This window comes from Alligator mississippiensis, chromosome 11 (assembly GCF_030867095.1).
Source record: "Alligator mississippiensis isolate rAllMis1 chromosome 11, rAllMis1, whole genome shotgun sequence".
NCBI classification, from domain to species: Eukaryota; Metazoa; Chordata; order Crocodylia; family Alligatoridae; genus Alligator; species Alligator mississippiensis.
This window is the reverse complement of record NC_081834.1, coordinates 19,570,761-19,595,547: the sequence shown is the minus strand read 5'-3', so window position 1 is coordinate 19,595,547 and position 24,787 is coordinate 19,570,761. Positions and strand designations below refer to the sequence as shown.

Here is a 24,787-nt window from a genome sequence, read left to right as displayed (position 1 = left end):
TTTGTGCACTGTTTTTACTGGACTGCAACTTTATTACTACTCATAATAAGGTATCATAGTTGACATAGTTGATCTACGTTATGTAGATGACTGTTAAAATCTTATATACAGTTGTGGAAAGTACTTACTTTTATAACCTGTTTACAAATAGCTGTTTAAATATGAACTGATAGCATGGCCTTTCTAACACTAATCCTAAAATAAATCCTATATAAAAGACAAAGATACCTAGGGTCAGATCTGGAAATCAATGGAAAATAATATAAATATAAACCATCTGATGATCCAACCAATGGAGTGTAGTTCTTACCAGAACTGTTTTCTATAGGCCCAAAGATGAGCAGGTAAGATGTAATGATGGTTTCCATGACATCTCAACTATAACTTTAACTAGCGTATGCAAGTCTCAGAAAACAGAAATAAGTTATATTTTGGAGCAAATCACTGAATGTCCAATGCATAGTGAGTATAGTTGTAGTCTTAAATCACTTTTTGCACAACATGCCAATTTTCCATGACCATGCCAAGAGACAAATTTCCAGCCAAATTATATTTATGATATTAAAGTTGTTTTTTCCTAAAACTTTACTTTGTGTTTACAGTCCAGAGCAATTTTTTCCATAACTATGTAAAATGCATGTTTTGCTTGTATGGATATACCAACGGAAAATGTGAGATTAATAATAACAATGGCCACTTTCCATGCCCTTCAAAATATGCGGCATGGCAGAATTTTGCTTCTAATTCTATGTAGCTATTTAGAACAGCATTACAGAAACTGTATCAGCCATTTGGATTGCTGCACGATTAGTCAGTGTTCAATAACATCCAATTATCCCCATTTCAGAAGTGAAGAAAGTAGGGGTGACAAGTCAGGTGATTTGCCCAAAGCAAGAGAGGCAGCCATTGGTCAGAGCTGAGGTCAGAACTCAGGAATTCTTTTATCTTTCTTTATTGACTGATGTCATTTCATGGGAGGAAAGAATCTGACCTTTTCCAATCCAGATGGGATTTTCAGGGGTGACAGTTAATAAAGTTATCTATGCACTTGAAAACAGAGCACATTGGATATGGAGTCCTTGAGAGGCAATAAACATGGAACCCTACCTACTATTTTACAGTGTCTTTTTTCAGAGAAGAACACACTTAAGAAACTCTGAAGGGTAAATTTTCAAATAATTACATGAGGTTTAAAACATGAGACTCTCGTTAAAGTGAACAGGAGTCACACAGCTTAGGTCTTCAAAATACTTTGGGAAAAAAACATTATGCATTTTTATAAAATGTCACTATACTTTGTAGTAATGATTTTAAAAATATGCAAAAAAAATCAAGCAGAATAAAGAAAATCAAGCATTAAAAACTTCAGCCTTGTAAATAATCCAATAATACACTGGCTGAAGCAAGCAAGCCTGTAAATCCTGAGGTATTCCAGATACTGAAATTCTATAACTGCTTACATTCCAGACCTAAACAGGGAGATTTTCTTTGATTTTGTTTGGAAAGCAGTTTTTAACTCACTACTATTCATTTGTTTAATTAAGAAAATATTTTTACTCATTTTAGAGGCTCCATACATGTAAAAGCTGACTTAACATGTGCAGGTGAACAGAGAATTGAAATAAGGAAATAAGTTGATGATGAAAGAATTAAAGCAAATATTTTCCTTCAATGAGAACTGAAAAACAGGACTCTTCTTTTTAAAAGGACTTTTAAAATAGAGATGAATATACTTCACTGATGGTAGTTACAGTACCTTTGACTTGTGCTGAAAGGATATCTTGATATTTGAACCTATATCACCTCTGAAGCCTTGTCTTTTCACTTTTAAATAGCTGTGTTCCAGTATGGATGGCTAAGAATCTGATACTGCCAAAATACTAAATGCCTCCTGAAATTCCAGAAAGCTGCCTGTAGGTATCTAAACATCTTTGAAAGGAGGCCCTCAAGATATAGACAGATATTCACTTGGGACACTGTCAGAAGCACCTTTTCCAGTGTCATTAGTCACCCAAGTCCCATTAAAATCAATGGGAAGTAGTCACTTCACTTGCTTAGGTGCAATTGGAAATCCCATGAGGGACTTACCTGCACCTTTTGATGCCTAACTACCTTTCAACATCTGTCCCTCAGTACACTCTACATCCCTCAAGATCTGCTCCATCCTGATGGGGTCCTGATTAGTGCAGAGTGAGATAGTTGTCCATGCAACAGCTTCTCAGGTGCAATAAATGAGAAGCACAGATTTTTTTTAACAGAATTTTCTTCCTGCAACTCCAGAACAACACAATAGATGGTACATGGGAGGTTTAAAGCATGGACTACAATATTAATACCGTTCCATTTTAGTTAATGGGGACAGAAGAGAATCACCTACCTCACACACCAAACAAATAAACTTACTATCCTCTTATTTTTGAAGTGCAAAACCAGGGTTTCACTATCCCTAATGAGAAACTACTGCAGATAAAAAATACTGCTCTGATAAAGAAAAGAGGGTTCTATCCAGGATGCAGATTGCATTTACCTAATCTCCTCCACAAATACTTCTTTCTATTGAATTTAACATTCTTGCTCTTATGTACTAGCACAATGCTGCAATGTCTGGAGTCTGATGTTATAAGGGAAATCTGACTCTATAAAAACAAAATCATGGAAATGTTTCCATTGGTTTTAGGTTTTATAAAACCTTATTATTTTTAAAGCCAAAATGTTCCCCCTGACAATGGCCATTAATCATAGATAAAATTCCTGTTTTAAAGGCTGTTATAGAAAAAAAATTGAGAAACATACAAATAATAGACTCTGAGGGCAAAAATGTCCCATCAAGACTGCAGCCCAAATAGTATAAGTGAATTATACTGTAAGCTTGATGGCAATGCTAATTTCAATGTTCCTAAATGCAACTGTGGTTCTTTTTGTTCAATTATCATACCTAAAAGGAACTTCAAAAATTTAAACAGGAAAAAGACCAGGAATGCTATAAATAGGGGTGTACCAATAAAGATTTTCTTGGCCAACACCAGTAGTCAATTATCAACCAGCCATATCAGCCGATACCAACCCAATAACTGATATTAACTACAAGATGAGTCATGCTGGGCAGAGCTGGACAGCTCAGCTCTGCCCTCCCCTCCCCGCCCCAGTCACATCTTGGGCATTTGGCACCTTTTATAGCACTCACTCCAGCCCCAGTCTGTAGTCCACGCTGGGGTGGCCAGCAAATTGCAAGCAATTTTGGCACTAGAGACAAACCAGGGACAGATGAACGGAAGAGGTTAATGTAATCATGATCTGAAGTCAGGGGGCAGAGAGCTGCTGGCATTAGAGCAGCATTTCTCAACCTGTGGGTCATGACCCAAAAGTGGGTTGCAAGAATATATGAAAAGGGCACAAACAATCTTTAAAAATGGATCAACAAACTTGAAAAATGTATTTTCCTTTAAAGGAGAAACAGGTGGGAAACCATGGCTTTTCCCTTGCAGGTTGACAGAGTTCCAGCTTGCCACAGGCTGCTTGCTCCCTGCTTCATCTCCCCCGGTCCCACATACTGGGGAGCTGGGGCATGGGGGGGGGCCCGCAACAGGCAGCAAGTCAAGAGTAAGGGGGACCGGGTTGGGACTGGCCATCAATGTTTACAAATGGGTCCTGGTACAAAAAGGGTTAAAAAGGAGGGAGACAGCACCAGTTATTAAGAAGAAGAAGCATGCACAGGCTTAGGCATATGTTAATGAGGTGAAGGGAAGAAGCTAGCTCCTGTGCAGCACAAGACAGTGAAATCAGAAGCAAAGAAAGGGAGCAAGTAAATGAGATGGACTAACAGGACATGCTGGCACCAGGAGAAGGGCTTGAGGCAAAGTGATAGGCAGTACAAAGAATTAAGAAAAGCATACTAGTATTAAGAGTAATGAAAAGGTATACACACCAAGGCTGAGACAAAGAGATGCTAACAATAGTAGAAGTAGAGAAAGGCAGGAGCCAGGCTGCAGGTAGAAGTGAGAAGGGGACATATGTTTTTGGGGAAGAAATGAAAAAAAGCAGGCTTTCACTAGTAGGAGAGTAGCTAAGGAATTCATACGAGAGAGGGATGGGGCCCGAATACTTGCAGCTATTTTAAGTATTTGACATTTATATTCATTTTTTTCTTTACAGATTTCACTAAATGCAAATATCAGCAAAATAGCACAATGCATGCTTGGAGTCAAGCCTAATCCAAGATTCAAACATTCCTAATTATTATGTTTTCAGTCTGATGCCCATTACAAATAAACTAGAACTATGGAAAATGACTTCTTTTGGCAATTACATACAGTTTTCCAAAGAATAGTGTGTGCGCCATTCTGACACTCATCTGTAATACATCTCGTATACTTAAAAATACTTACAACCTTGAACGACTGGTTTAGATTTGATAGACTCTTTAACTGTTGACCTGGTAATAGTATCTTTCTCATTACCATTTACTGTGGTCTTCTTCAGGCAATCTAGATTCCATTTTTTCCAAACAAATTTCTGTGGTTTTAGACCTGAAAAGGAGAAGGTAACTTTAGAAAAACACAGAATATTGGTGTTACTTTTGAAAACTGCCCTGTAACAAGCATGGCATCTTTCCAAATATAGGCAGGGTAAAGTAGTACCTCTTAACTGTGTAGAGTTATAACCTTGAAAACGATCTCATCATCAATCCATTCTTAGTATCAGACAAAGTAGGCTGTCACCCACAAAAGCCCATGCCTCTCCAAACATGTTAGTTCACAAGGCTACCCAGTAGGCTTTCTGCCCAACTTCAGACTCACAAGGCTATCCTTCAAAATAAAGTTACTACTTTTTAATTTCCTTTTCAGGCCTCAAGTCTTGTGCCTAAAATTAAGCATGTGAGCAGTCTGGCTACCTTCAACAGGATTACCTGCAAGCTTAATATTACACATGGGCAAAAGAACTTGTAGGTTCAAGGCCATAATTTATATTTTGTTTGGATTATTATTCATGTTTATACAATTAATAGAGATTAATAATTTACATTAATGTTTGGGATAACAATATTTATTTCTTTTCTTGTATCACATGAGATGCTTCCAAGGAACCTGTTAAGTATTCTGATCTTCAGCAATTATGTTCTCACTGCACAATATTCATCCTTATGCATTTCACTAATTGCAATAGAATAGTGGTGTCAGTTTCTCATTAGCATTTTAAAAACACAGATTTTTAAAAATTTTCTTTAAAAAATACTATAATTGGTAATGCATGACCAATATAAATAAATTCTTGGGAAGCTCAAGTTAGGCTCTTACTGAAAGGTTATAATTATTGTTTTTTAAACAGTGCTTCTTTTTCCTCATATAGGGACTGTGAATGCTCATATTACTATCTTTGGTTTAATTTTCATCTACATTAGTATTACCTAAATGGACTATATTTGTTATCTTCCTTTTTTCTTCCAGTTGGTTTTAGGCAGGAACTTCTTGATGAATATTTCTTGAAAGGAGAAATCTCTTTATTTTGTGGTTGTTCCAATTCTAGTAATTTGACATTCTTTCATTGCAAAGGCTTTGTATTTTGTCAAGGCTGTGAATTATTTTGGCAGTTGTGCACAATTTTGCCTTATTTTGTGGTTTTGAACTTCCAGTAGAATTTTTGCTGCTTCTAACACAGAAGTTTCTGTTCTTCCAGAATGATATGGAATCTGTTCCATAGCAGTGGTATCCTAGTTCTTTTTGGTAATTCTTCTAAATCCTGATAACTCTGCCCACTATCTAGTTATAGTAATTATATGTTACAGAGTACATCACTGCGTTTATTCAGCATGACCCATGTAGGGGTCATAATGCCTGCTTATTCCCAACTAGTTAATGTTGGGCTGCCTGTTGGCTAGCCCTGCACTGAAGTACCCTTGTGTCTCAGCCAGCTCCCCCACAACACACAGAGCCTGGTTGGAGCGGCCCTGGGCTGCTCTGACTGGGCTCCATGTGCTGCACACAAATAAACTCCAGAGCAACATTGTTCAAAGTTTTTTTGCTCCGGGGTACATATTCAAACAGCACACCCAGGAACAAAAAATTCTGGAGCAATAAGCTCTGGAGTTTATTCATGAGCATTAATCACATATCTAGATGCACCCGCTATTATTATTATTTGGTAAATCATGTAGATCTAACTTTAAAACTGTAAAAACAAACTTCTTCTGCCAAAGAAGTTCTAAAATGGCAACTAAAGCTTGATCCCTGCAATAATTCTCAAAAAAATTGTCCCATTGCTACTTCAGAAGTGAATACTAGTTTTAGTTCCAAGTCCTTTTACAACACACTTACGTTTAATTGGAAGGGAAGATACTCTAAAGCTTCCTTCCAGTAGACATTCTTGGCCTGTCTCTGCCTGCTTCCTTTCTCTGTAATCACATGACACCTTCTCATGTATTCATAGCAGAAATGCTAGATTGTGCATGTTAATTGCACTACTGTGCTCAACACAGGTTCTTCCAGAATATTCCCATAGGATCACAAGAAAGAATCAACACGGTGAGTTCTGCAAACAGCAGTTTACTCTTACAGCACCACTAGTATGAATCCCTGGAGATTCTCTGATCCTTGCTGACTAATTCCAAAAGCTTAAATATTTTTTCAGCTAATGCCTTCTAATGATTTCTACAATGATCCACAGATCAGAGATAATAGCTTGAAAAATGTTTTTAATCAGTCTTACATTCAGGTATCAGGCAAAATAAATTCATTTCTAAAGGAAGACCCATTCACAACAACTCATATTCCAGAATACTTTATAGTGCTGAGATATCTTATAGTACTATTAAACATGGAGTAATATTTCATATTAAAAGTTATGATAGATGAATTTACAATTTAAAAAATGAACAAACCCAATAGTTCTAGACAGGCTTTACCAAATCTAACTAGCTAACACTTAAAAGTAAAAGGTACTGAGCTAAAAGTAGCAGTAAAATAACTGAGTTAACAAATATAAGAGCCGGGAAAAGCTAGAGGAATCAAGACTGTCTAATATTTCCTGGTACAGCAAGACACAAACATCAGAGGATGGACATTCTGCTCTAACTAATATTATTAAACAAAAAACACCAAAGCCCATTTAGATTGCTATTTACGCAGTATGAGAAGCAGTACAATTAGAAAATCAGAGAGAGTAAACAGATTGGTTGAGAGGGTTGTAAAGCATAGTTAACAGTTAATGCTTGTGAACAACTTTATACCCTTTTCCTAAGCATTTTTAAATATGTCAGGTCTCATTTTATGTTTTCCTAAATAAGTAAGAAATTTTTTTCCAGAGGGAAGATGAACACTCAGCTCAGAGTCTCTTCATTTGCTTTCTGATCTACTACCAATTGTTTTCAATTCCCAATACTCTACATAAGCCAGCTGTTGCAATTTGTGATAGTGACACTTTAGATCAGAGAGAAAGCTTTGAGAATAGCCATTCTAATAGAGCAATTCTTACTATTATTAAATACTACCCATAGTCTTAATGAAGGAAAGCTATATTGAAATGCTAATATCTAGAAGACTTACTATAGTACACTTTAAATATGTCAAATAATTAACAGTACCTGATACCCACTGAAAGATTAGATCTACTAGTTCATCTTTGAACTCATCACCAAAATATGTAGTGGATTCTGGAAATGCTTCACAGAAAGCAACATAAATGACTTGTGACAAACAATCAGGGTACACCTGCCAAAATAAATATTACACTTAATATAATAAGCTTACGCAAACTCCTTCCATACTAAAGTTAATGTAGTACAAACTTTTTGTTCATGAAGTATACTCAGATGAAAAGTAGCAATCACTGAACTGCTGCATTCAAAGTAGTTGGAGCCTTCATTACTTGTGGGAAAGATTAAAACAACTATATCAAACATAAAGGTCTAGTAGCTCAATACCTTGCTAAACAAGAGTAAACATCAGAGTTGGCAGCTAGATGAAGCATTGGAAAGTGATGATTCTAGACTCTTTCATGCTTTTTAAATTATTAATTCTGGGCTAAAATGCAGTTTATAAAATAAAAATTGTTTAAGATTTAAGTAATCACCATATGTAATGAAAAGTAAGCATTTTGAAGAATTCTGCCCTGTTTATTGTAGCATTACATTTCATTGGTCACTTGCTGTGAGCCAAATATTAATTTCATATTGAATGTAAGCCATTCCAACATTTTTCCTAGAATCAGCGTGTTCTCTCTCCTCTGTCTCATGGACACACACAACTTGTTTTCTGTAGCTAAAATGCTGTTGGCTAAATGTATGCATCTGTGGCAGGCCAGTAGGGGGTGCTCCTGAGCTGAGCCACCAACCTCACTGTGCCCAACCACCTTCAAGGCTCCGAGTGCCTCTCTGGGGGTGCCTCATGTCTGGCCGACCCCCTTCCTGGAGCATACCTGCTAGCCTGGGGGTAACACTGCCACCACTCAGGGTCTGGAGTGATCCTAGCTCTGTGCCCCCTGGGAAACACAGGCCCAGTAACCCTTGAGGGTACACGACCCACTTCAAGAACTTGGGGTTCTTCCCTCAGTCTGAAGCACAAATAGTAGTCTCCCTTAGTCAGCCAAACCAAGGGGACCCCAAGGCATAATCTAGACCCACTCCCAACAAGTCTCCCTTGCTAGGTACTAAGGAGAACTTTATTGGTTACAAGGAGTAGGTTTGGGATAGGGTACAGAGTAGAGCAATATCAGAGAAATCCCATAGAGCAAAAAGTGTGTCTGGATAGCCTTTGATCACACATCTGAGTTACTGCAAGCTGTATATCTAGTTAGATCTCAGGTAGCTTACTAACAAGTATCATCCAGAGGCAGGTGGAGATTCCCTCTGGAGGCAGGCAGTTCATTGATTATGAGTTTCAAGAGAGAGAGCAAGTCTCAGATGATCCAGCTCTTCTCTCCCCGAGTTTTCATCATGGCTACTGCCCTTCCTCCTCGGCAGTCTTTAACTTATATAGACCTTATGACCTAATTTACCTGGTCCAATGGAGACCAGCACCTGTTGGCTGCCAGCCAAGTGATTTGAAATGTAACACTGGTTGCCGGCTAGACTGGCAGGGTCTTTAGCCCCCTCCCAGTCAGGTTGGCATTGCTTAGACCAATAAGAAGCCATAAGCCCCTCACCCAGGTATGTGATGCCAGTCACGTAGGCAGAGGGAGCAGGGTTTCCCCCTCCCTCAGGAATGTATCCAACTTAGGTTACCTAAAGAGATGGGATGTCTGTGCTTTGCAGGGACCATGTTAACCAAATTGTCACATAGCAGAGTTTTGGGGCCAGACAAGGGTGGCATTCTGCCACAGCATCCACATACTTGTGGATTATGTCCACATTTCTATAAAGCTCAAAAATAAAATCTATTCAGATAATATTATTAAGGAAATAAAGAATCCAGGCCCTTGATTTTCTATCATTTTGGTATCCATCACTATATTGATTACATATAAAATGCCATCTTTACTACACATTAGTCTGAACTTAAGATCTGAGCACATATGATGATTCTGGTCTAAAGGATGTGGTTATTTGTCACATAATACACCTTACAACATTGACAGTTATTTACATAATTCTTTCTACTTCTTCAATGTGGTTTGTAGGTCAATGGATCCCACCAGAACAAGGTATTTTGGATTTCTGCTCTTTTTTGGCCTTATAGCTAGTTTTCCTCTGATAGTCTGTATGACTTTGTAGCTAAAAAGTTCCCAAAGAAAGGAGGGAAAGCTGACAGAATAAGTCTAGGAAACCTTTTTAATTATTATTAAATTTTTAAAAATTGCTGAGTAACTTAACTAAGGGAATGATTTTCAAGAAGCACAAATACAGGGTGTCTAATTCCTACAGAACCTTAATGAGAATTAAAGCCTAAGTGCCATTTGTGCTACTGAAAATCATCCTTAAAATACTGGTATAGAATCTCAAATATAAATTATTGTTTGTTTAAGAAAAGGTAAGATAGTTGCTTGTTAACAGCTTAAAAGGGACTCACAACCTAGGAGTAAGTTCCAAGGGGCATAGCTTCTCAAAGCAGACTCAGAACTTCTGACAGAAGTAGCAAGACATCCTTATTTAGTAGTTTTTCTCTGGCACTCATCACAAAAGTTTCTGAACACCTCACATAAATTTATGACATTTTCTACATAGCTGCATTATCAAGAGGGGAATATATGTATATATGTCTCATTAGAATCACAAAGTGCCTTACAAAAATGAATTAACTGTGTCCCAAGATAAGATCCAACCCCTCCCTTCTTGAGTTAAAGGTTCTTACCGTTAAGTTACATGCAAGTCTGAATTGCAACTTTCACTGTCAGGGTGCTATGTAGAGTGACATATTTAAAAAGGCCAGATCTACAAAAGGTATTTTAGATAATTACACTCCATTTAAAATAACAATTCCATTGATGTCAGTGGAACTTTAAGTATCAAAATAGCAGTTAGATGCCGAATCATCTTTATGGGTCCAAGCTTAAGTAACAGAGCAGCCTAGGTTCCACTTTCAAAAGAAAGATAGGTACCTAAGTCTCAATGTCTTTCAATGAGGTTTATGTTCTTAAGCAGACCTGGCTAACAATGAGGATTTCTAGTTTCCAGGAAATGTATTTGTCCCTTCTGGAATATGGCTTCAATATAAATCAAACCTCAAACTTTTCTTTTGTTTTTTTAATTTTCAGTAAACCATGTGGTCCCCAGACTTTACAGCTGCTCAGTGAAACTAACATTCTTGTCAGTTGTACTGTTAATAGAAGACAAGAACTTCTACTTTCCTGAACAGCTGAAAGGGATTCCCAAGGTCTCCAGCCTCAGAGTAAAGCCAGGAGGCACATCTGATGGATGACTAAAGAGCTGTGAAATGCCTTGGGGCTGGGAACTCTCACTTCCTAGGGTCCCTAACTCAGGATAAGCCCTACAAGACATGTCTGCTCACTGTTTCCAACATCTTCAACTCCAGGGGAGACCTTCCAGGAACCCGGGCAGTTTTCTCAGAATTTTCAGTTGGTTTTAGTTATAAAAGTTAATTGTATCTAAGATGTTTCAAATTAATTTTTTTAGACTCAAGGAACCTTCATTTTCAACAAAACTTTCAACAAGAAAGTTTCCTACCAGCTCTACTTCAAAGTTACATGCATTGTGAAAATGTTACTCAAGTACCAGCTTTGCCTTCAATTCTCTTTCTTTTGTTTGGCTGTACAATGCAGTTTTAAGCAGAGTAATTTTTGTAGATATCCAAATAAAGGATGCTGTCTCTGTATACCTTCTCCTTTTAAATATCTAATTTCCATGCAGTTAATATATTTGAGCATAGTATTTGGAAGAGGAAAGACAAGATCCTAAAAACTTGAAATCCTAAATCACTGCACTGCTACCTGAAAAAATGCATCTTTTGTATTCCTGGGAACGCACAGGAAAAGTCCCACAAAACTGTCTGCAATTCTGTCAAATAAGTGGTCTTGATCTTCCTGATTAGTCTTAAAAGGAAAAGAAAATTGGAAAAAAGTGTTTCAACATAAAATCAAAAGCATATTATGGGTTAATACAACAACATGTGAAATGTAGACTCTTATTCTGCAGTTTACTTAAGCACAAGTAACATGGTTACTCACAGGAATTAACATACCAGGCCGAATTAAGCCTTATGAATTTCTTGTAGCATTGATTTGCTAATACAAGAAGCAACACTTCAACCATTTTACATTCTGTTATAGTGTCAGTCCCACACTTGCTAAATGATATACCAAATCATGACCAATGACCACAGCTACAGCCCTGTACTGTAAAAACACCTTTATCTATTTTTTCAACAAGGTACCTATTGATATCTTGAGTTAAAGTTGCAGGGCATGTGCAGACATTACACTTAGATCAACCTAACTAGGATTAGGTCAATCAAAGGGCTGATTTTTATAGACATTGGGGGGGGAGGGCGGGGGCTAGACTGGGCAAAAAAAATGGTTGGCCCAATCTGAATTAGTTAACCTCAGGATATGATCTAAGTTATTTTGGGAATGAGTTAGCCCAACCTAACTAATGTCTCTACAAGTCTGAAGTGCAGCCCTGGGGTTGGGGAAGCTCAGCCACTCGTTACAGACCAGGAGCTGTGCTCTTCCTACTTCCTCCCTGCCTGCCAACTGGGCAATTTTTAACACCCCAGCCTGCTTACTCCCAGACAACCCCCTCCACCCATGGCTGTTGAAGACTCTATTCAATCTCTCCCATGAGAATAGAATCACACCTCCGTACAACCAAGAATTTGCATTTTGTTCATTTGAACAGGATAGATGAGAATATTTAACATCGATAAGAATATTTAACATCAATTTATACCTTAAATTGCTGAAGAAACCACCACCAAAAAGAATCCTGGAAAACAGCAATAGACGCTTCTGAGAGAAACAACTTTCTCCAAACTTTAAAGACAGCTTTCTGTCAAAACAAAAAATGTTCTTAATTTATTTATCCTGATTCTAGAGATGTAAAAACAAAATGTAAAGAGAACGAGCTGTGCGCTCCAAAATAAAATTCAGCAGATAGCATGGACTTTTCTTGGCTTCAGCAGACACTTAGAAAAAACCTCATGAGGATACTGCCCAGGTATTGCAGAATTGAAAAAAAAACCAAAAAAACAGACACTGTCAGTCCTCTACTTTGGGTTTCTTAACATTGAGTCCTGAACTAGATAAACAGATTGCCTGATTTTCACGTGTAAAGCAACTGCAGCTTCCATTAAGTTGGACTGCAGTCTCAGATGCTCAATACAACTGAAAAGCAGGGCAAATTAATGCCCACAAAATTAGTGAGACTATAGGTAAAGTTCTGACAAGGTTCTTTGGGTAAATCCAATATCTTTTATTAAACCAACTCAAATTGTTGGAAAAATTCTTCTTTCCAAGCTTTCAGGTACAAATACCCTTTGTCAGGCAGAGGAAGCATTTGCAGTTGGTCTGTGCTCTTCCTGGATGGAGTAGTAAAACAACCAGAGGCCAGTACATATGCAAGAAAGCCACTCAGTTAAAATGTAAACTGAGGTAGTTAACAGGTGAGAGACAAGTGGCGGGGGGCAGGGGGAGGGGAGGAAGAGGATCCCCCACCATCATGATCCTGGCTTCCCCCTGCACAGGCTATTAGGAAACCAGTCAGCTGATCCTTGGTCCCAGCCTTAGGATCACACTGGAGTCAAGGGCTCCAATATGTCCCTGAGGCTGGCAGCAGAGATCAGCTGACAGCCACCAGGGTGCAGTGGAGCCCATGACTCTGATGCACCCCAAGCCTAGGAGCCCCAATCAGCTGCCACCCCCCAGCCTCCAGGTGCAAGAAACTTAAAAGGCTCTGCTGCAACCTGGTGTCTGGGCACAGAAATCAGCAGCTGCTTCCAGCTGCAGGGGTGCACTGGAGCCCTTGACTCTGGGGCACCCCAGCAGGTGAGTGGCATGGGGCATGACAGAGACAAAGCCTCTGATGCTCCCCTGCAGCTGGGAGCAGCAACTGATCTGCACTTCCAAGCTCTGGGATGCAGTAGAGTCAAAGGCTCCATTGTGCCCCCCATGGCTGGGAATGGCAGCTGCTCAGGGCTCTCACCTCCAGAGCATATCACAGCCCATGACTCCATACGTCCTGCAGGCTGGGAGTGGCAATCAGCTGATGGGCTCTCCTAGCCTGGGGAGCATGCAATCAAGTCAAAAGCTCCCATGCACTCCCTAAGCCTCAAGCTCCAATCAACCTGGCAACATGTACATTTTAAGGTGTGATGGGAACCAGGCACAAAGTTATCGCATCTTTTTGAGTAATAATTTTGTGACTTAGTCCATGTTTTATCACAACATTAATTGCACTACCACATGGCTGGGTTACTACTTAGGATGTGATTAAGTGGTTTATCACGTCTTACGTGTAACATGTTTTGGGGCCTTTGAAAAGGATACTTACATAGTGGCCAAGCACTACCACCTATTAAATTGGAAGCTGCAGAATGATAACCTTTGTCTATTTACACCAAAAAGGTGTTAAGCTCTATTAACGCTCTCTGCCAGCAATATTTTTATATGTGGAAATTGTAATGATGTATATTTTGAGGGACTGATATATCAACCTTACTTCTGAAGTTTAGTATTTCATTACCAGCCTTCAACATGATTGTACAAACTTTTTACTTAAAAAAGTACTTGTGCATGCATACTGGCATATTGCCTATTATTTAGAAAAATAGATGACCTAGATAGCTCAAAATCCTGAATTTTAGCTCCATCCCCAATTCCATAAAGTCTGCTTTTTGTCATACTGACATTACTTGGCCTTGAACAAATGACAGAAATTAATAACTGTCATAATAAATAAATCTGACATTCAATCAAAGTGCATGAATTCCAGAAAAATGTGGTGCACAAATGACATAGTGCTTACAATAGTATCTTTTACAAAAAAAGTGAACGTTAAACAACTGCAATTGTACTCCACATATAGAATTATAGTTTTTATACTGATCAGAAATGAAAACTTTATATTTATAGAGATGAAAATAGTCAGGGCAAGTTATGATTACTGAATGCAAAAAAAAAAAAAAAGAAATTAAGATATGGGAATGTCAAATGTAGGTAATATTGAAGTGGAAAGACTGAGAGGGTTTGGATGAGAGGAAGACAGGACCCCCAAAAAGAACAGTTAGTTCTTCAAGATGGCTTTTTCCACATTACTTCCATTCTCTTGGTGAACATATGCCACAAGTATGTAAGACTGTATTCTTCTGGTCAGCAGTGTCCTCTGAGGCAATGTTTCACCTTAATCATCCTTGGTGTGCCTCCTTCCTGCTGGCATAATGAGCAGAATGGGCCTTGAATAGCAAAGTGCAGCATTAAAGCTTCACAGCTTCTAAGTCTGAGTTTACAGCTGTAAATTACTATAACATTGTTTCTCTCAAAATAATATTTAGCTTTGAGACACTAGAGTAGGGCAAGCTTTCACTGTTGCTGCCTGAGGTCAGTCTGTTCTGTAATAAATAAAGGACATAATTGTCTAGGTTTATCTTTTTGGTATCCTTCAGGAGTACCTAAAGCAGATACAAAAAACTTAATGGAAAAAAGGACCATGTGATAAGCCTGATCTATGAAAAATTTTGAATAATTTATGTCAGCAATTTCTACTTAGGAAAATGGGAGTGAAGACTACATACTTTGAAATTTTGAGCTTTTATAACCAAGTCCCACAGATCTGCAGCGTCTAAGTGTCTCGGCAGTTCTGAAAGCTGTTTTACCTTGAAACCCGGGTAGTGACAGTTCTAAACAAGAAAAAAAAAAGTTTAATTGTACAATCTAATTATTATGCTTTTAGTTATCTTAGATTTGTACAGCTATTCTGCTGAGGATATCAGATAAAACATATCTCCAAAATCTTTTAAATCTGAAATTAAAGACACTTACTCTATAACAGAGATGCCCCATTTTGGGAGCCCCATTTTATCAGCAGTTTCTTCACCAATTGTTTGTTCTCATTATTCAGTCCTAGTAAGAAGTCCAGTTTACCAGCAAGTAATTTTCATTCAGCTGGCAGCTGACACAGCTGCCTCCAGCTGGTAAATCTGTTGGGACTGTGGGAGGGATGGGGTGTGCGGGAGGGAGGGATTGGGGCTGGGACAAGTTGCCCAACCAGGGCGGGGGGGCACGGGATGTGGGCGCAGCAGTGCTGGGAGCAGGGGCTATGCCCTGCCGCCGCCCAGAGCGAGCCAAGACTGCATTGCATCGCCCCATCCCCGCGCCAGCTGGGCAAGCGGCAGCAGGACAGAGCCCACCGGGGCAGAGGTAGGCACAGCCAGAGGAGCCACAGAAACCTCCATGGCTGCCCTGCCTGGCCCCATCCCCCGCCCAGTCCCCTCCCAGCACAAAAAAAAAAAAAAAAAATAAGCCCCACACTCACTGGCTCTGGCAGCAGAGATCAGGACCTCCAAGGGCTCATGGCAGAGTCCCCCCTGTGTAGTGTGGCACAGTGGGGGGCAGTGGGTATCGCCCCCTCCCCACCGCCTGGCATCCATATGGCAGCAGTTGCATTGCGCGGGTGCAGTGTGGCTTGGCAGGGCACCGTGCACTGCCTGGGAGTTGGGGCCACTGGGGCTGAGCACTGCTGGGCTCTGGCTGACTGCTGGAGCTGCCCCAGCTCTCAGATAGCAGGTGAGCTCTGCCACAAGCACCCAGAGGCCCCAAATGTCACTCCTGCAGCTGGTGAGTACAGGACTTTCTTTTTTTTTTCTTAAAGCTCCATACTCACCAGCTGCAGCACTGGTGATTGGGGCCTCTGGGCGCTCATAGCAGAGCCTCCCCATGCAGCATGGGGCAGTAGGGATCACCCCCTCCCGCCGCTTAGCACCCACACAATAGCTGTAGCATTACGTGGGTGCAGTGCAGCTCGGCAGAGTGCTGCGCGCTGCCTGGGAGCTGGGGCGGGTCCACGTGTCAGCCAGAGCCTGACACCTTCCTGGTGTCGTCAGGAAGGCTTTGGCTTTCATGACCACAGCCCGCTCTTTGGCGAGAGAGGCAGCGAGCTGCTAGGAAGAGATGGTCTCCACCTCTCTCCCCTAGGGAGGAGGCTCTTCTCGGCCAGACTGGCTGACCTGCTCCACCGGGCTTTAAACTAAGCCCGTTGGGGGACGGGGGGACTACCGCCACTGCTGGCCCGCTGAGCAATCCTTGCAAAGCCAGCGGATCACGGCACTCAAGGGAGCCCACCCCAGCCCCAGCCCTGGTAAAATCTGTGGGCAAGGAAGGAGCCCCCAAGGGGGCACTTGCCTGCCTCTACACTAATGCCAGGAGCTTGGGGAATAAGCAGGAGGAACTCATCCTCCTGCTCAGTGCAAACAATTACGATGTCATAGGGATCACGGAGACCTGGTGGGACTCCACCCATGACTGGACCACGGGTATAGATGGCTATGCCCTGTACAGGAGGGATCGTGTAGAGAAAAGGGGCGGGGGTGTAGCTCTCTATGTCAAGGAAAGCTACGCATCCCTGCAAGCCGACATTGGCGACCAGGGTGGATGGCTGGAGACCCTCTGGGTTAAAATCCGTGGGGAACACAGCACAGGGGACACAATGGTGGGAGTCTATTACAGACCTCCCACCCAAAGTCCTGAGCTTGACCAGGAGTTTGCCCAGGAACTGGCTGAGGCAGCTTGCTCCAGGACCATGGTTGTCATGGGTGACTTCAATTACCCAGACATCTCGTGGGAGGATCACTCAGCAAAATCTGAGCGGTCGCAGAGCTTCCTCTCGTGCGTGGATGACCTCTACCTGACTCAAGAAGTCTATGGGCCAACGAGAGGCAAAGCGCTGCTCGACCTGGTGCTGGCTACTGGGGATGACCTAGTCGGCGACCTAGTGATCGATGGGAAGCTGGGTGACAGCGACCATGAGCTGATCACCTTCACCATCCGCTGAAAAGCTGGCAAGTCGGTCAGCAACACGCAAGTCCTTGACTTCAGGAAAGCCGACTTTGACAAGCTCAGGAGGCTTGTCAGTGAGGCCCTAAGGGACTGTGACCGCAGGGAGAGGGGAGTTCAAGAAGAGTGGTTGCTCCTCAAGGGAGCGATCCTCAATGCACAAACTAAGTCTATTCCATCTCGGAGGAAAGGCAGCAAGAGGGCACAGCAGCCCCCCTGGCTCTCCAGGGACCTAGCAGACCACCTGCGGCTAAAAGGAAAGGCCTACAAAGGATGGAGGATGGGAGTCACCTCCAAGCAGGATTATTCTGCACTGGTCCGGTCCTGTAGGGACCAGACCAGGAAAGCCAAGGCTGCAACTGAACTCCAGCTAGCTTTGAGCATCAAGGACAATAAAAAGTCCTTTTTCAGATATGTGGGGAGCCGGAGGAAAAGCAGGGGCAACGCTGGACCCCTGCTGAACCAGATGGGGCAACTGACAACTGACGCCCAGGAAAAAGCCAACCTATTAAATAGGTACTTTGTGTCAGTATTTCATCAGCCCCATGGGACGCCCATGCCCGCTACAGGGCCGGGAAGTCTGGGTGAGGGTGATCCCCTGCCCTCCATTAATGTTGACTTCGTGAAGGAACATCTTGAGAAGCTGGATACCTTCAAGTCAGCCGGCCCTGACAATCTTCACCCCTGGGTACTCAAGGAGCTGGCGAGCATCATAGCCCAGCCTCTAGCGCGGATCTTTGAAAACTCTTGGCGCTCTGGTGTAGTGCCCGAAGACTGGAAGAAGGCCAACGTGGTGCCTATCTTCAAGAAAGGGAGGAAAGTGGATCCGGCTAACTATAGGCCCATCAGCCTGACTTCTATCCCGGGGAAGATCTTAGAAAAGTTTATTAAGGAGGCCATCCTTAATGGACTGGCCGACGCCAACAACTTAAGGGATAGCCAGCACGGGTTTGTTGCGGGTAGGTCTTGCTTGACCAATCTCATTTCCTTCTACAACCAGGTGACCTATCACCTGGACAAGGGAGAAGAGATTGATGTCATATATCTTGACTTCAAAAAAGCCTTCGATCTGGTGTCCCATGATCGTCTCTTGGAGAAAATGGCCAATTGTCGCCTTGGGTCCTCCACGATCCACTGGCTGGAAAATTGGCTCCGGGGTCGGACCCAGAGGGTGGTAATTGATGGAAGTCACTCATCATGGTGTCCTGTGACCAGTGGGGTCCCCCAAGGCTCTGTCCTTGGACCCATACTGTTCAACATCTTCATTAATGATGTGGACACTGGAGTCAGAAGCGGACTGGCCAAGTTCGCCGATGACACCAAACTTTGGGGCAAAGCATCCACACCAGAAGACAGGCGGATGATCCAGGCTGACCTGGACAGGCTCAGCAAGTGGGCGGACGAGAATCTGATGGTGTTCAACGCTGATAAATGCAAGGTTCTCCACCTGGGGAAAAAAAACCCGCAGCATCCTTATAGGCTCGGCAGTGCTATGTTAGCTAGCACTATGGAAGAAAGAGACTTGGGGGTCATCATTGACCACAAGATGAACATGAGCCTGCAGTGCAATGCTGCGGCTAGTAAAGCGACCAAAATGCTGGCTTGCATCCATAGATGCTTCTCAAGCAAATCCCGGGACGTCATTCTCCCCTAGTACTCGGCCTTAGTGAGGCCGCAGCTGGAGTACTGCGTCCAGTTTTGGGCTCCACAATTCAAAAAGGATGTGGAGAAGCTTGAGAGAGTCCAGAGAAGAGCCACGTGCATGATCAGAGGTCAGGGAAGCAGACCCTACAATGACAGGCTGAGAGCCCTGGGGCTTTTTAGCCTGGAAAAGCGCAGGCTCAGGGGTGATCTGATGGCCACCTACAAGTTTATCAGGGGTGACCACCAGTATCTGGGGGAACATTTGTTCACCAGAGCGCCCCAAGGGATGACGAGGTCGAATGGTCACAAACTACTACAAGATCGTTTCAGGCTGGACATAAGGAAGAATTTCTTTACTGTCCGAGCCCCCAAGGTCTGGAACAGCCTGCCACCGGAGGTTGTTCAAGCGCCTTCATTGAACACCTTCAAGATGAAACTGGATGCTTATCTTGCTGGAATCCTATGACCCCAGCTGACTTCCTGCCCTTTGGGCGGGGGGCTGGACTCGATGATCTTCCGAGGTCCCTTCCAGCCCTAATGTCTATGAAATCTATGAAATCTATGAACCTCTCAGCCCCAGCAGCCCCAGGTCTGAAACACAGGGAGCACCCTGCTGAGCAGCACTACACCTGCACCATGAGGCAGCTGCCACATGGATGCCAGGCGGGGGGAAGGGGGCAAATCCCACTGCCCCCCACTGCCCCACGCTGCATAGGAGGGCTCTGCCATGAGCCCTCAGAGGCCCCAATCGCTGCTCATGCAGCCGGTGAGTTCAGTTTGGTGTAATCTGCAAACTTGCTAAGGGGGCACTCTATGCTATCTTCCAGGTAATTTAGTTAAAGGTAGTCACTGTGGATTTCCACTTGTAATTATGTTCCAAGTGCACAGAAGGCCATGGTAGGTTACTGTTCTAGTTCAGAAAGCAATAACTCTGTGCCTTATATAAACCTTACCTATATTTTGAACATTCTGTTATTTTTTACCTCAAGCCAAGTGGCTTAGCTTGTGCTTCGAAGTGCAGGAAGTAATATAAAATAATAATAAAACTAGACATTTTTTTAGTGATACAAGATTTTCAAAACAGCAGGCAGCTTATTCACTGATACTCTTGCGAAGTACATGGTTTCTGACATGCTGTTTTCAATATTACTGCTCAAGCAAGTGAAGTGAGCAGGTTTTGGATCTTATATTTGTCATCTGAGGAGGAGAATTCAGATTTTCTGTCTTTGTTTATCTCAATAATATTTTCCTTTACTTCATTAGCTCAGTTAAAACTACATTAGTAGGTTATGTTAGAATTCTGCAGCCGCTTCTCTATCCAATGAAATTTCCTCAGAATCGTTATTTTAGGGCTCAGGCTTGGAAACACGCCTAAGTAATGTTACTGACGTAACCTAGCATTCTTAGCTCGCAAGGTTCCCCCTTCTGTGCTTTTACCAGCTAGTTTTGGTTAGAGGGTCCTTTAACTCATGCTTAAAGTCAAAGAATCTCCAGGAGCTATAGGGATCCAAACACAGAATTGACAAAGAGCCACATTTGCTTCCTCAGATCCTTTATCAAGCCCATTTTAGAAAGACACGCATTGAGCCCCACAATTCAAAATAACCAACACACTAGTATTATATTTAGATTTGCTTTTATATCATGTATTGAAATTTATCTAACTAAAAAAAATTATCATGACTCTCTAATACATATAAATTTGGGGCCTGATTCTGTAGTTGTTTCTTTCCCCGAACTGATTTCCATATCCTTTGATATAATATGTTGATATATCATAATCTATAATATTTGGTAACACTTACCTCTACATTTTTATTACTTGATTTCTCAGGAATGTATTTAGCAACCTGAAAAATGTTTTTTAAACAAATTATTCAAATGATTCAAAATTAATACTAACTGCATTTTTACAATGAAGTAAACATCTTACTGGATTCTCGGGTACAGCGAGAACATAAAATACCCCAATATTACTTCAAATTCAAAACAATGGCCTCTGATACCCAAAAGTCTTATGTCACATTCCCCACTTCAATATAAAAAAGGGTTATAATTTTCCAAGTAGCTTTGTCTCTGTGAGTATTGGTAGAACAGTGATCTTGCCCCTAGACACAAGATAAAGGACCCTTTGGAAATCTGTTCTAAGGTTGCCTGTACATGTGCAGGGACTCTACTCCAATGTGTTGTACAGAACATCGAAGCAGAGCTGATTAATCAAGTCTGCTGAAGCATGTTAGTTAGCATGATCCAGCAGCCTCTGCATCTCATGTATTCAGCATCCCCACACTTCAAAATGACGATGGGGATGCATTAACTAAAGCTCTTTGAATAAGCTTTAGTTAAAGCATCCCCACCACCATTTTGAAGTGTGGGAAGCTGAATACACAAGACGCTGCAGATGCTTTTAATTAGAGAGGCTCTCAGAACCACTCAAATTAAAGCCACCTCCCCCACCCCCCCAGGAACATGTATAAAAATTCCCTAAATGTGTAAGACAATTAAAAATATGTTTACAAATAAATAATATACCTTAGATTTTCTAAGCTTGTCTGATTGAGTTGACATTCTTTCAGGGTCAATGCACTGAGTAGTAATAGCTTAAAAAAAAAAAAAAGAGCAATGTTCAGCAAAAAAGTTGTCAATACTATCCTTTTAACTTCAGGATAAACTCATGGTTTTTAACTGAACTAAGGCTCCTTTTCAGCAAAGACAAAATATTAGGTATTGTCTATAGTGCTCTTAATTAGATGAAGCATAAGTTAAGTAAAATGCACAATTTCTTTCTTTTCTCACTGTCTCTTTATGACACATTTGTGGGGCTCACATTTGTCGGAGGTCTTACACATTTTTGCTAGTATTTTAATCTCAATCACAAAAGTAAATATGTGAATAAATCTTAGCAGGATTAAAGCTTAAAATTATTGGGTTTTATTATAAATTTAACATTACATCTACATTTGAAACTTAGAGAAAACTTAACTGACTAAATATGAAGGTTCAATATACAGCAAGCCAGCCACTGTTAAAGGAATCCTCTCACTGCCAAATGACCCTAAGCTGATTCACTTTCTAAATTTAAAAATCTCATCTACCTAAATCTATTATGGACCTATTTTTCCTTTTAGAATGGGACAGACAGAGTACAGCCTGAGACTAAGATTCAAAAGAGTTTGTATGGTTCTGTGTATTTTTATGTGTATTTAACAAACATTAATATTTTGTTTCATCATACCAACAATAAAGCAGTGAAGTATTATTAGCCCAAGAAATCGGCCACAGTACTAGAAACTGAAACCAGATCTCCCATGTTCCAGCCTTACAATTTTATCCTTTCTTTGTTGTCTAGCAAAGGAGCTTATAACAGTGGTACTTCAAATGGAACTTTTACTGCATTACCATATTGTAGACTTTTACTTCTTATTTTGTACTCATAACATTTTTTCACGCTCACTTTGGCTGTCAAAAGAATTCAATTACTGGATATTACTGAAAGTACAAAAGGTGGTTTTTCGCAGCTTTGAAAGTGTGACTATTAACTTTGCTATAATTTGTAACTATCTGGAAGGAATGTAAAACAATGCTATTCTCTCTGATTCAGCAGAGTACATGATCACACACTTCCAAGTGCTCTTATGATTTGGGACCTTCTTTAGGGATTTAGGCCCAGAGCTTCCAAGGTATTTAAGGACCTTACTGCAACTGAATTCACTGGAAGTTAGCTGCCTAATATACTGGGCATGTCTACATGAAACATTTAATATGCAGTAGACTAAGCTGCACGGTAAGTGTTGCACATCTACATATGCACCCCTATTAGGCTGGAGTAAATGAATTTATTCCGCAGCAGGATAGTACTTGTAAATAAAGTACTATCCTGCTGCAGAGTAAAAAGCTCCACAGCAGCACCTGTGTAGACGCTGCTTGACTGGCTGGGGCACAAGGGTGCTTCAGTGTGGGGGATACCTGCTGGCTAGCCGTGTACTGAAGCTCCCTCATGCCCCAGTCAGCCCGCTCCACAGCATGTTGAGCCAAGGGGAGCAGTCCTGGGCTGACAAGCTAACTCCCCAACGCTATCTGCCAGCCAGGGCTGCTCTGGCCTGGCTCAATGTGCTGCACTCCCTGGCGCACATTTAAATGTACACCTGGGAGCAATAAACAACAGTTTGTTCAAGCGCATTAACATGCATGTGTAGACACGCCCACTGTTGAAGATCTGGACCTCTGTGACTGAGTTAAATTAGCTTTCTATTTATTTAAAATTAGCTTTCTCTCAACAGTTTTTCTGTAGTCTTATTGTTATTAGCACAGGATTCTTTGCAATATCCAAGTTAAATAAAAACAGGCAAATAAACCGACTCAACTCTCTTAAGCAAGAAGACATGAATGAAACCAACTACTTTTCATACTCAACACAAATTCTCTCTCAAATGTTTTGGGTAGGCCTGTGCAAAGTGGCTAGTATTCACTTTGGATTCATATTTGGCTGATTCAGGGGACAGTGATTTGATTCGGTGATTTGAATCACTGTCCCAAATCGATTCAGCCGAATATGATTCGTAGATTCGGCCACTGCCAAATCGGCCAAATCTCTGAATTGCCCCATCCCCAGCCCACTCTCAATGGCTGCCCTGCCCACTCTTTTTTTTTTTTTTTTTTTTTTAAAGAGCTGGAAAAGGCTCCCACTCACCAGCTGCTGCCAGGTGGGGAGGGGCCAACCCCTGCTGCCCCACACCACATGGGGGGCTCTGCCATGAGCCCCCCCTCCCCCTTTTTTATAAAGGGATGGGGGCTGGGAGCTGGGCCAGGCACAGCAGCTCTGGGAGGGCTGGGAGAGTGGGCGGGGGTCAGGGGGCTCGTGGCAGAGCCCTCCAGACAGCACGGAGCAGTGGGGATCATCCCCCCACCCCTTCTGGCAGCAGCCTGTGAGTGGGAGCTTAAGAGCCAGGAGCTGGGGCCAGGCAGGGCAGCCATGAGGGGGCTGGGACAGCAGGCGGTGGTCCAGGGGGCTGGCGGAACAGGCAGGGAATGGGGCCTGGCTAAGGGTCCTCCCATGGTCCCCTCTCCCCTCTTCAACCTCCCCTCTCCCAGCCCCTACTTACCAGCATGGAATCTGGGTCCAGCTCCCTGCTGCAGCAAGTGGGGACTGTCCAAACCGCAGAAGCTCTCCGAACCAATTTGGAGAGCTTTGAATTGATTCAGACCTTTTAACTGGTCTCCTGATTTGATCTGGCTTCGGAGATTCAGCCACCGAATTGGGCCAAATCTCCTCCGAATCGAATCAGCACCTGAAGCTTTGCAAAACCCTAGTTTTGGGTGCTTAAAGTTTCATTGAGGAAAATGATAACATGTTGCAGACCAGATAGCTCCATAGGCTAAAAGAACTTCCAGCCCTTGAAGAATCATGGCAGTCATACCAAAATACTTGGATAAATCTCAGAAAATACTATAAGTAATATTCAAAGTGCTCAAACAACATGAATTAGACTGTGAATATGTAGTGGAATTTAATATTTTGTTGAGAAGAAACCAGGCAGAAATAATTAGATTCTATCTCATAAATTCAATTAATAGATCAACTTATTCTTCAACATCTAAAAGATCATAATCCAGGGATAGGCAACCCCTGGCAAGCATGCCAATTAGTGGCACATGGAGATATTTTCTCTGGCATGCTAGGAGGCATGCAAGGAAATTTTTTAAAAAAGATTGT

General features: G+C 41.8%; 1 protein-coding gene across 1 annotated transcript in view; it reads right to left on the bottom strand.

Moving 5' to 3' along the window:
- FAM227B (family with sequence similarity 227 member B) overlaps nucleotides 1-21,749 on the bottom strand; it is a 167,792-nt gene extending 146,043 nt beyond the window's left edge. The window contains exons 1-7 of the mRNA XM_019477754.2: nucleotides 21,607-21,749; nucleotides 20,880-20,924; nucleotides 15,174-15,278; nucleotides 12,335-12,433; nucleotides 11,377-11,478; nucleotides 7,577-7,703; nucleotides 4,386-4,526 (exon numbers count right to left, since the gene is read on the bottom strand). Coding sequence (XP_019333299.1) covers nucleotides 4,386-4,526; nucleotides 7,577-7,703; nucleotides 11,377-11,478; nucleotides 12,335-12,433; nucleotides 15,174-15,278; nucleotides 20,880-20,924; nucleotides 21,607-21,642 — 655 coding nt within the window. The 5' untranslated portion in view covers nucleotides 21,643-21,749. The remainder of the gene's footprint in view (nucleotides 1-4,385; nucleotides 4,527-7,576; nucleotides 7,704-11,376; nucleotides 11,479-12,334; nucleotides 12,434-15,173; nucleotides 15,279-20,879; nucleotides 20,925-21,606) is intronic.
- Nucleotides 21,750-24,787: the final 3,038 nt, after the last annotated feature.